This window comes from Anopheles bellator, chromosome 1 (genome assembly GCF_943735745.2).
Source record: "Anopheles bellator chromosome 1, idAnoBellAS_SP24_06.2, whole genome shotgun sequence".
Lineage (NCBI taxonomy): Eukaryota > Metazoa > Arthropoda > Insecta > Diptera > Culicidae > Anopheles > Anopheles bellator.
In genome coordinates, this window is record NC_071285.1 from 59263088 (window position 1) to 59275371 (window position 12284).

General features: G+C 49.6%; 2 protein-coding genes across 2 annotated transcripts in view; one reads left to right on the top strand and one right to left on the bottom strand.

Moving 5' to 3' along the window:
• LOC131216018 (uncharacterized) overlaps nt 1-2107 on the bottom strand; it is a 2655-nt gene extending 548 nt beyond the window's left edge. Inside the window, exons 1-4 of the mRNA XM_058210415.1 lie at nt 1817-2107; nt 1445-1757; nt 853-1306; nt 434-600 (exon numbers count right to left, since the gene is read on the bottom strand). Of these exons, the coding sequence (XP_058066398.1) occupies nt 434-600; nt 853-1306; nt 1445-1757; nt 1817-2107 (1225 nt within the window). The remainder of the gene's footprint in view (nt 1-433; nt 601-852; nt 1307-1444; nt 1758-1816) is intronic.
• An 8638-nt stretch (nt 2108-10745) lies between these two features.
• On the top strand, nt 10746-12176 carry LOC131216824 (EGFR adapter protein-like). Its single transcript, XM_058211403.1, has 3 exons — nt 10746-11063; nt 11294-11926; nt 12003-12176. Exons 1-3 carry the CDS (start codon nt 10746-10748, stop codon nt 12174-12176), a joined length of 1125 nt encoding a protein of 374 aa, XP_058067386.1.
• Nucleotides 12177-12284: the final 108 nt, after the last annotated feature.

Sequence of the window (12284 nt, forward strand, 5' to 3'; positions counted from 1 at the left end):
GAGAAATAATAATTTGTACAAATATGTGTTTCGTGCGATGCCGATCGTTTCAAACGCTTTACAGAAAATGGCTTTGTCTTCATGCATCATTCCAGTGATGGCAGAGGAGTAATAATTGAAGTAAATTTGAAGGTCGTACATTAAATCGATCATCATTTATTAAACCATATGGCTGCTGAAACTCGAAATTCGATAAAAAAATAGTCGTTGTTAACAAAAGACTACATTACCGGGGAGTGTTTTAACGGTGGCCGTTCTTTCTTTCGAATTTCCGATATTAACTAAATCGATGTTTTAAGCAACTATTAATAATTCTTCAATACATTGCTTTGCCTTTACTTTTTATTAGGCATTATAATATTTTTTAGTGAAGTTAATAAGTTGGCCGCCTTGATTTTAAAGTATATTATTTCTCCCGCGAAAAGCGCGATACTTATACACCATCCGACCCCCAGCAGCATCCAGACGCTGGCCAAATCATTGAGCAAAAAGATCACTTCGTGGAACGGTTGTACGTCATTGTGCATATTATCGTACTGGTTTAGCCAATCAATGAAATACTGACATTTGTACGACCAAATGCCAGAATCGTAATAGTAGCTGAAATGCCGATAAACCATTTCGAAAAAAGGTGAATGTTTTTGGAATTGAATCGAGACATAGTAAGATTTTACTGGTTCTTCTACGATGTGGAACCTGTTGCGCATTTCTGACATACCCACGGCTTTCAAGTGTAGAGCATCGCCTTCCGCCCAACAAGTGCAGTACCAGTCATACAACTGATTACCTAGCCTTTCGTTTTCTTCAATAGACTCTTCATCAGTTAGCAAATTTTTGCCCATACTACCATACAGAGGAAAATCCTTATGTTTCATTCCTAATATGCGATAGTCTGACGCTGCTACTTCAGCAATCGTGTGAGGTGGTTTGCGATATGGTGCTAGTGACATTAGCGAGATGATCTTCGTGAGGTAGGCTTCCGAGAGAAAGAACACAAGAACAGTGAGCGTCAGCATAACAGCACGGAAGGCGAAGGGCTGCTGGTATTCGGTGCCTCCACCACCGAAGAAAGTGATCGAGATCAGATCATACCGATAGATTTTCGGAAACAGGAATTGAATTATCTTACAGAACACAAAAATTGCACCTAAAATACCCCAGATTCCGGATGAGAATGGTTTGAGCAGGTGACCCAAAACGTCCCGTTCGGTACGCACTGGACACAGAAGAAAGTCACCCGTCATTTGACGCAAATAGAAATTGTGCATAAAACTTTTCCGGAACTCATCCTGGTCTAACCAGCTATCTGCTGTCAGTGTGCGATTATCAGTGAAGTGAGTGGTACCGTTCAATCGCCCCCTGAATATGATATCAATGAATGAGTCAAGAGCAGAGAAAGGCCTGCCCATGGATGTAACGAAATAAGGAGATGTTATTTCTCCACGCATGCGAAAAACGTAACCGTTGAGGTCTAAGAATTTGTTGGGAAAGAAGCGACTCACGGGACGATCATCCGAGCGGAAGAAGTACTCCTGGTGTGTAAATTGATTCTCTGTGTATACCTCGAATGTACCATTCGTTAAACTTCCAGTAGCTATCGAAACGGCGACGTAATTTAAGATTCCATAATTTTTGAGGAACTGCAACATATCATCTTTTCGTTGAAAATCAAACTCGCTCAATAGAATGATGAATTTGGCTGGTTTCTTGTAGCACGGATGGTGAGAGATATGTTGTTGAACGTAGGGCCTGGGAAACTGAGAGAACAAACAATTCTCATTAAGTTAATAAGGATTTTCATAACTGGTGTACATACCTCTCCGGGAAATCCTGTAAGGTCCAGCAAAACGACACTAGCGAGTTTGGATGTCCTTATGTCGATGAATAGTTTGTTATTTACAAACGTTGTTGGATACTTGGACATTACCGTAGACAGCAGAAATGGAGCTGTTTCATCTAGAGTCGAATTTCCTGTTGTTAAAACACACATCTCGGTGCCACCTACTTGTGTGCTGTTATCGAAACTGGCGATATCGTCCACCATCTCCAACAAGTGGCAACTTGTTTGATGAATAATGGTTGGCAACAGTGAAAAAAGGATCCACATTTCGGATGACTTCAAGTTTGTTTGAACTGCCGTTGTGTCTAATATGGGTAGCGGATGTTTTTCAATTGACCATTAGAAAGTTTTGTTGAAACTTTGACCGCGTTCCGCGAGGCTTTTACTTTATTGTTTGCTGCAACTTTTATGACGTATGTTGAACTGAATTGAACGCCCATGAATTTTTGAACAATTCCATTAACTGAATAAACTGAGTCAGGCTCTTCATCCTGAATATTGCTGAGGCAATGTTGTTTGCTGTGTCTGGAGCTCAAACGAGAGCACACGTTCCAGCAGTGTCATTTGAGAAAAGTTTTGTATAAATTCCCACTTGATATCGAAAAGGTGGCGCACAAGCGGGTGACATGTTGCTGTTGTTACACGGCCTCAACATTCTGTTACTCATTGTTGCGCAGTACTGCTGTGGGAGTGGAATTGTTGAAATAGTATCGGACATTGCGGCTCAGGAACATCAGGCGCTGCCGGAAGGCTTAGAAGTTTGCTTTCTTCAGCTTCACGATTATTCCATTCGCAGCGCTATCGGCGATCTGCTCGTGGAGCTGGTGCAAGATCTAGGCTCCAAGTACCCTGTAACGACGGCACGGCAACATCCTTCGGTCAGCATGTACCACCGTAAGGACGCTTCGCTCGTCGTCTTCGATGCCACTGGATATGCTGGGCAGGTAACCGATGTTGCTCACATTCGGATTCAGCCACGAAGTAAGCCCCCGATCAATGTGCTTTAGTTTCCCACAGAGCTGGCCACTCGTCGTCTGCAGTCACACGAGTGTTATGCGAGAACTTCCAAGTTCGTTGTCCTCGTTTCGGCACCGTTGAAACTGACCTCGCTCTCTGCTTTCTTCGATACCATGGGGATACTCAACTATGTGGTGGCGCCGATTGAAGGCGATCCTTTGCCAAACTCGTCGATTAAGCTGTACACCCGGAACCGTTTCACGCGGCAGGAATACTTCTTCGATTCGCTCGACCACAGCTCCTCATCGGTCCATCGGTACTTTCCCGACAAGTTGTCCAACGTGCAGGGATACCAGTTCCGGTTGTTCAGTTTGTACGAGTTCCCGTATGTGATTGACCTGTGCAAAAATCGCACGGCGGGAGTGCTGTTCGAGTGTCTGCGCTTTCTGATCGAGCGCAAGCTGAACGGGACGATTGCCATGGTACACGACAAAAACGCCAAGTCCGAGTTAACCTTCGCATACACCGAGTTCCGGGCGCACTACATGCACGACGTAACACTCAAAGAGCGGACAGGCGACTGCGTGGTGTGTCCCTTCCGGACCGAGCGCGATTTTATGCGCCACCTACTGAAGCCATTCTCACTCGGCATTTGGCTCGTTCTGGGTGGCCTGATGGTCACCTTCTGGTGCCTGGGCCGGCTGTGTCCTTGGTTGTTCCCGCGCAACCTGCTGTCGCTCGTTTTATTCAGCGACGCCACACGCTACAGGCGACCGTTTCCGGTTCGCGCCCTGTCTTTTGCAACCGCGGTTCTCATCTTTTTCCTCTCGGAAGCCTACAACGCCAAGATCATTTCGCTAATGTCGCTCTCGAAGTACTACGAGCGACCGGAGACGATGCAGGAACTAACGCAGTCCGACTTGCTGATCGCCGTACCGGGAGTGCGGATGGAACTACTGGCTGAGCAACTGCCCGGGAAGGTGGTGGGCTATCGACGAGCTCAGCAACTATACCGCGAGAGGCAGAACGAGATGTACAGCGAGTACTGTACGGTGATGCCATGGTTCCAGGCGATCCTACTCACGGCCGGCGGGTACGCCGATCAAGACTTTCAGCTGTACGCAATGCGGGAACAGGTGTCGGAGAGGTTCCTCACGCTCCAGCTGGCGTCTGATTCGCCCTTCTACCCAACGTTTGGGGACTTCTTGGAGCGCTACTTCCAGAGCGGCATCTGGATGTACCGCGTGCGGTGGATTAAGGACAGCTTGGCCAACATCATGAGCACTATGCTACCGCAGCTCGAGGGCGTCGTTTTCGGCTTCGAGGATCTATGGTGCATCTGGGTGCTGATCATAGTGGGCTGGGCTGTCAGTGGGCTCGTGTTCGTTGGCGAGCTGCTCCCGCTTTGGATGCAAACCGTTGCCGCCAACGTTCGCTGCAGAAGACGCAAAATCGTGTGCTGGCCCAAAATACATCAACCGAGAACAAAATAGGCTTTTCTATGTATCTAATAATCAACAATACATTAAACGACCGGCGAGTAATGTGACCCGCTTTTCTACGTTGACATATGTGTTTCTTCGGCGCACTACTTCCCCTGCTGGACGCAAACGGCTCACTACTTAAAGAACTTGCTTCGTAAGGTTGTTCCACTTCCGCTCCGCTTGAAATCATTCTGCCAACAGCAAGTAGCTCGCCGATCATGTGAGTCGCGTATTAGGGGTTGGATTAGCTCCACTAATCTCTCCGTTTGTGGCGGTTCTTGTTGCCGTAAACTGTTTGCTTGCTTCGCGCCGATCATTCGCTTTTGGCAAAGAAAATCCATCCCAAAACTGGCGAAACATCGGCGACCATCGAATGTGCCGTCGTATGCAGAAGAATATCACGGCTAATCCACAGTCTTTTGACTTCATCAGAGCAGCGATACGATACATTGAAACGACCTCCGCCATCATGAACTGGCATGGTGGTTGCATTCGATTCGGATAGAAAACCTCGGACCGATGCTGCAAATTCATTAAAACCACCTCACCTAAACCGACGGTGTTTCGGACATGTTCGCACCCCCTGAGTTCGTTTGATACGTCGATTCAACAGTTTTTGCATCGCTTCGGTCGGTGCCACAAAGAGACCCGAGCAACAGTTAGCTCTGCCCCGGAAGCAATTGCTGGCCAACCCTATCCAACCCGACCCGAGGACCTCTTTGTTTTTCTTGGGTCCTGAAATCAAACGCTTGCAATGTGCATCTGCTGCGTCCTGGTTGAGAGTGTGCTGTTTTGAATGGTTGGTTACTGGGTGCCCCGTCCTCCACGGCCTGCATGCCGCGCCCTTTCCGTTCCCATTGGTTTGTTGGCAAAAGTTTTTCCAATTCCCTGTTGCAAACGGTGCTATCGACATTGTGGTTTTCGTTCGGGTTTTCCCCGGGATCGAGAAAATCTGGCCCGCCGGTCAGTGGGCCATCGGTGCCAATGGAATGGGAGCAGGTTTTTTTCTCCCGTAATTTGTCGCTGCTTTCGATAGAGAGCATCTGTGATACGGTTTTTCTTTCATTTTCGTTATCACTTCGTTTGCGAAAGGCTTTCTCGAACCCGAATGGTTTGTAAGCCGCAACAAAATTGCACTCAACACTGTGCACTGGCACTTGAATTAGCCCCGGCAACACGGCGATAACAGCAAGGGGGCCGAACGGCACTGGTGTTGAATTCTAAACTTCATGCCGAAATCCATCGGGCAGTTTTTATCAACAGTAACGGTCTCAGAAAAATAGGAAAAAACACGAACCTGCGAAGTAGGGTTCGATTTCGGATTAATGAATTCGTTTCAGCGCCCGTTTATGAGACCACTCTTCCCGGATGTGATATGCAAATGATGGGGATGAGTGAGCTGATAGCGTAGCACAGTTTACAGACCTTTCCACAGCAGTCATTGTTTGTAACCCTGTTTCCGCTTCTGCTGCCGCAGCACCAAGAGTCAACATTTTTCGTGGCTTGCATCTGTGGGCCAAAAACCATTCGATTCCGCCCCGTTCGGGCAAATGGTACCAGATGCATATAGTTTTCAGTGTGCACCATTGTTTCGCTCTTCCATTTCATGGAGGGAGTCAAACCAAACATAGAGGCGAAATTGGAACTCGACTCACGATTTGTCCGGGCTTTTATCGCTGCTGCACTTTAATGTTTTCCTGAATAAAATCGGAAAACATTGGCCAACATTAAACTCTACAATCCCTTCGCGGGCTTGTGCACGTGTGTTTCCGATATTTGGCCCCCGACACCGACGACAGTGCGTGGCTCGTTATTATGTTGCGGTGTGGCGGGTACCGAAAAAATTAACCTCACGGCCAGCTCAAATAATGAACTCTGTGTGCCGATTTCTGGGAAGGTGGTAACCGGAAGTCCAGCGCAGCAGGTTACTGGAGCGGATGGCAGCGGTCCGCCGATGCTGCTTGCCGCTGCCGAGCTGCCGAGCTGGAAGACGGTTAAAAAATTAGGTTCCCAGGAAGGGGAAGATCAATAAAATGGCTGTATGGCGTATACATACGTTCGCGGCCCGTCGATGGGTTGCCGCCGTCGGGCCGAGCAGAGCGAACGGGCGAACACGCACACGACCGGGGCAGATCGTGACGGTTTTTCCCGGAATCCGGTATTTGTATACGTGTTTATTTGGACATAAATCATTGCGCGCCGGTACGTGTCGATGGGGATCGGATTCAATAAAGTCTGCAGTGGGTGCGGAGGCTACGTGGAGTGGAAGCCAATAACCTGCACGGTCGCCGAAGGTGCTGGGGGAGGCTTATGCAAACACAGAGCTGGTACACCACCGCGCGGAGGATACAAAACTTTCGCATTACATTTGGTGGTGTGGATGGTTTTTGAACCCTTCCTGTTTACACAGATCGGAAAATGGGTTGGATAATTGAAAATGTGCCCATTGTTGAAGGTGCCACCCGGAGCGGAGTATTTTTCGATGCAGTCGTAATGGTCTATGAAGCAGTGTAAAGGTTTTGAAAAAAATGTCTAAATATTTACTCTCAGGGATCTCTTTGTTACCTGCACATTGTAGTGGCAACAGTGACTTATTGACTTATTCGGGGAAACATCCTTTTATTCCGTATTTTATCTTGGGAAAACAATAATAAAATTAAAACGTATCATAAGCCTAACGAAAACCACGTGCTCACGGGGAGGTCGCAACCGATTTGCCGAGCGGTCTGATGGCGCACGTACGTTTTGTATCACGTGTGTGCTGTGGTCAAGAATGTGGTCCAGAAGACTCGTCAGCTTCACCGCAGTTGCCAACCAGTGGTCCCTTAAATCGTTCCCAGCATGCTGCTCTCGACAGTGTGGCCTAATGGCACGCATAAAAATATTTGAACTGAATCAGCAAAACCCTCGCACCGTAGAAACGTGGAGCAAAAAGATGAAAAATGGAATGTATTCGGAATTAGGTTTTCCGCCCGATTGACCCGATCGGGGACGGACACATGAGTTATGAGTTCTGTGCGGGCTGACGGTGATGTTTCGGTGCCCTCGGACGCCCAACCGCTCTGGATTGATTAAAATGCACCGGCGATGGGATTTTCGCACGGCCACACGGAACGGGAATAAATCACGTTTGGTAGATTGTAATAAATTTCGTCGGGGCAACTACACGTCAAATCGCGCGGATTAGAACAGGGACAGGGCGCTTCAAAGAGACGTGACATAGCGTAGACGGCGGCGACAGCTCTTCGGTTTGTGATTTGCCATTTCGATCAAGTACTCTTAGCTTACAGAAGTTTCAGTTTCAGTGCAAATCAAGCAGCCTAGGCGTTCATCAGTTGCCAATTAATTTTGCCGTACATAATTGTTTACTGGAGTTGTTTTATCCCATATCATGAAACTTTATTGGTGCTTCACTATTTCCGTAAGTCTGCAAGTGCTTGCCTTGCGTTTGCGCTCGTCGGTATTCCTCAGGATCCAAGGAATCGGGATTCATTCATTATGCAAAATCATTCAAATTTTGCCAGCCTTCTGTCTCTACATTCGGACCGGCCACGAACCGAAAGTGGCTTGTTGTAACTGTCCGCTTGTAAGACATTGCAATTTCTGACTCCTTACAGGGCGAAGCGAAGTCAGACCGGCGAACAGCAACGTGGCGCTCTGTAGGTCAGGATCAAGAGTTTCTCCGCCTTCGCTGCTGGTGTTACGGGCAGAAAGTGGCAACCATCTTCTCACTTTTGCTCCCGCCCGCTCCGACGTTGCCACTTATTTTCTGCCAACCATTGGTCTCCAAGCAACCCGGACGTGCCAAATGTGCTCTGAGCGACACGGAACACGATCCAGCTGTGCTGTGCTGTGCCGGAACAATGTTTTCACCAACGTCCTCTCTAGGACGTGACTGACTGTGTGGCTGAGGGAAGGACGAGGTGATTGAATGGCACCAGCACTTGGACCCGTCTTGGCTCTCTGGACCCACCTCGGAGCGCCTCGGAGTTTGACTTGGAAATCAAACAACCTCCCAGCAGCATTCTTGACAGACATCGAGAGTCGAGCAGTCGAAAGGCGAAGCGGTACCGAGCATCTTAACGGGCAAATTTATTATCAAATTAATTTGATATCCCAAATGCTGTGCGACGAGCTACGGGAAGAGAGATTAGGCGGAGAGAAAAGTTGTAATGGAGCGCAAGCGGAGGTCCTCCGGAGTGCTGCAGCGAGAGGCATTGATGCAGCCCAGACGCGGATGGTCCTGCAATCCTTTGCCGGCGCACAATTGGGCCTCTTGGGGCCACCGGTTAAACGGCACAACCGGGAAACGGGACCTTCTTGGCCTTTGGGGGGCCGACGGGAGGATTGGAACTTTAAATTAGTTTCCCTCTTGCAGCCAATGTCTGCCAATCGTGTCGCCCTGGACGCCTGAGCTGAAATACGACGTTCCATTTCGGGTTCCCTGCCAACAATTGTGTGGCTCAATCCCGACCTCTTCGTCGTCGTCGTCGTCGTCGTCGTCGTCGTCGTTGTGTCCCATCTATTTTCGTGGCACCTCGTAAAACGGCACAGGGTGGGCTACGAATTATTTGGCAAACAAATCTGCTGATACCGCAATTAGGAGCCCGATTCAATTTGTCTTCCAGGCGACACCCGAGTTGGCGCTTTTTAAAATTTATTACACAATCTTTCGGCCCTTCGGTGCATCCCGTCCCTTACGGGTAAACCTTTCGATTCAAGTACTTTCACCTTTGGCCCCTTGCGAGTGGAGGTCACTGCACAGACCCACGGTCATCAATTAGGCAAATGATCAGCGAGTTTATAATTAAAAGTTGTACAACTAAAACTGCCATTTTACCATGTTGTGAATTGACAAAGCTGCACCATGCTGACCGATGGCCCCTAGTATCCTAGGCCTGTGGTCATCGTTATCGTCGGCGAAACAATTTCGCTAAGTAATGAAATTTCGTTGAGCGGAAACGAAATCCTTCCACCGTCGGTTGGTTTGGGTTGAATAAATTAATGCCATTAACGGCTCGTCACACAGGAACTTGATCGGCAGTGGTCTATGAGCGACGGTCCGTCTTGTTTCATGTCGGACACTTGAGACAGTGAATTCTGTCCCGGGTCTTTATCGATCCAACGAGAAAATTGAATGGAAATACATTGGGTATTTTCATCCCTATTTTTCGGAACTGTTCATTTGGAATAAATCCTTACTATCACCGAAATAGTGAATGTAAGATTCTCGAATCGTCACTCGGGCCATTCTTAAAGCAATGCCAAGGAGGTCTCACCTCCCAGCTCTTATCCTTCACAAGCGTTCCCCAGATAATGAGGCACAATAACGGGAAAGAACTTACTCCACCGAGCCATCATCCTTGTGCCCAGGCGAAAAAGGGTATTAATCCAATTAACGCAAGTGGTTTCTCTTTCCCGGAGGAGTTCCGTGCCGCACATTCGTTTATATTGACGCCGGTCGAGCCGATTCCGTCGGCACCTAATGAACTCTGGGCTACTTGAAAGCACCGAGGGAGCCTTTCCCCGCACCGCGAACGGGCTGAATACCTTGTTTGGGAAGGATTCAGAAAAGAAACCGCACGGCTCGGTGGCGTATGGGACCCGGTACCTGCTGTAGTAGTTTGCGGCTGGCGCTGGGGCTTGTTTTCGGGGTTCAAGTGTGGAGCATTAGTCAGTTCCGGTAGTAATTATGATTGATGAACACGGAGAGTTCCGCAGCCGCAGCATAAGCAAGGGGCAGCTTGTTTTCCCCGTCCGCGTGACCATTTCACTAGGAGAGTAATCCGTCCGTTCCAATGCTGTGACTTGCTGACATTGGAGGAAGCCATTAGGTTCGGGCTCACGAGCTGGTATCGATATCGATTTGCGGCATGATCGAATGGATTTGATTAATTTCGCCAACAACAAGTAACCGATTCACTCCCCAAAGACCGCATGTCGTTGCGTATTAATGCTGTGTGTCAATTTTGTACAGTCAATTTTATATTTATCTCCTTTATCAACAAGTGATACAAAATGTGACGTGTGTTACCACTGCAAAGGGACATCCTCTTGTGTAAATAAAACAATTCAACGCAACAAAAGTAGAAATTTGGGTAGAATTATGCTAGAGGTAAGGTCTGTAGATATTTGGAGGTGGCATTAGATTGCATGAATCACGCTTTTATTAACCCCCGCGGCAGGACTAAAAAACTCACGTGCTTCTTGGTGTAGCAATGTTTCGATCGTATGCATGCCGTAGAATTGCACGCCGAGCACCTTCGTGGCACAGATCCCCCGTGACCTAATGCGAACCCTTCTCTACGGATCAGTTTCAGAGAGTCGCGGGCATCTCGGGTGTCCCCAGTTGGTGGCTGGTGGAAGCGAGTGTTCTTTCGCGAGACCCCGAGCCTTCGCGAGCATGTGAGCAGGGAGGTGTCCTTTATTCGTTCTCTTTCGGGTTCTCTTATGCAAACGCCACGATGAACTGCACCGCCATAAATAGCAATCAGATCGAAACGACACCGAACAACCACCCGCGGCTGATGCGAGGGACCATGCTGCCGATGGCCACACCTATGCCGACGGGAACGGCACACCACCGCACGGCGCAGGCCACCATCTGCACGACGGCCGGCACCGGCCCAGCGGGCGCAGCGAACATTGGGACGACCGTGTTTTTCCACCGCACCACCAACAACCTGCTGAACGTGCCGGGACGGGCCGCCAACAGCTCCGAGGAGGAGAACTCGCCGACCGAACTGAACACCTGCCGCAAGCTGGCCGAGAAGCCGCCGCTGGTAAATACCATACACAGCCACCCCGGGCGGGCGAGGGGCCTGTATCTCACAACGGCCATCTCGCTAGACGTAGTTCGTTGTACAGTTTGCTAGTTTTTTGCCAAGCGCCCTTAACACTGCACCCTTTGCTGGCACGTCCGTAGCTACCGCTTGTCTGGTGAATGCGCGCCAATCTTCCATCTGATCACCGAAAAGGTTCCTCTCGATTTTTTGCTCTCTTGCTCTCGTAGGTGAAACGACTAACGATGGGCATCTTGCGGACGGCCGAAGACAGTCGGCCGCTGGTGCACAGCTCGTCGTCGCCCTCGAGCTCGTCCAGCTCCTCGCAGACCATCTCGGATGGGTACGTGAACGAGGGAATCTGTGCCGATACGGCGGAAACGTCCCTCACGACGACCGTGTTCAGCAGCAAGATCTCGCCCGTCGGCAGCCAGACACCGGCGGCGGCGAGTAGCGTTGGTGGTAGTGCCGGTTGCAGCTCTCGGAGCGCTGGGGCGGCTGGTGGTGGGACGCCGGGGGGACCACCGGGGGTGGGATCGGCGGCGAGCATACTGCTGGATGCCGGTGGGCCACGGTACAATCACACCGCCACGACGCTCCTCTACCCGCCGGCGGTCCCCATCAGGAACGATAGTCTTAGTCTTAAGGAGCAGCACGAGCTGAAGGGCGCGCCCTGGTTCCAGGCCGGCATACCGCGAGAGATTTCGCTCGAGGTACTGTCCCGCCAGAGCCCGGGCGCGTTTCTGGTACGCCAGAGCACCACCAAACCGGGCTGTTTCGCACTGTCCCTGCGAGTACCACCGCCAGCACCAAAAGTAGCACATTACCTAATTCTAAGGACGATACGTGGGTATAAGATTAAGGTGAGTTCGATCGGAGCCGCACGAGTAGTTACAAGATGATATAATAATCGCTTCAATTGTTTTTTTTCCTTTCTAGGGCTTCACGAAAGAATTCACCTCCCTGAGGGCGCTCATAACGCACCATTCGGTGATGCCGGAGCTGTTACCCGTTCCACTGGCACTCCCGCGACCACCCCAGATTGGCCAGCGGCAGGAAGATCCGGAAACGTACGGGTCGTTGAACGATTTTCAAAACATGATCACCGAGTGACACCCCGACCCGTGAAGTGATCGTTTCTTTCCACTCACATAACGCAACCGGGAGAAAAGGGGACACATAACGCAACAAATTCTATTCCGTTGCAACGAGTAAACCCTA

What these genes read in the sequence shown, in the direction of transcription:
- LOC131216824 (XM_058211403.1), top strand. Translation starts at nt 10,746, where the DNA reads ATGAACTGCACCGCCATAAATAGCAATCAGATCGAAACGACACCGAAC. An exon ending in TGGCCGAGAAGCCGCCGCTG is followed by an intron (nt 11,064 to 11,293) that starts GTAAATACCATA and finishes TTGCTCTCGTAG; the next exon opens with GTGAAACGACTAACGATGGG. An exon ending in TACGTGGGTATAAGATTAAG is followed by an intron (nt 11,927 to 12,002) that starts GTGAGTTCGATC and finishes TTTCCTTTCTAG; the next exon opens with GGCTTCACGAAAGAATTCAC.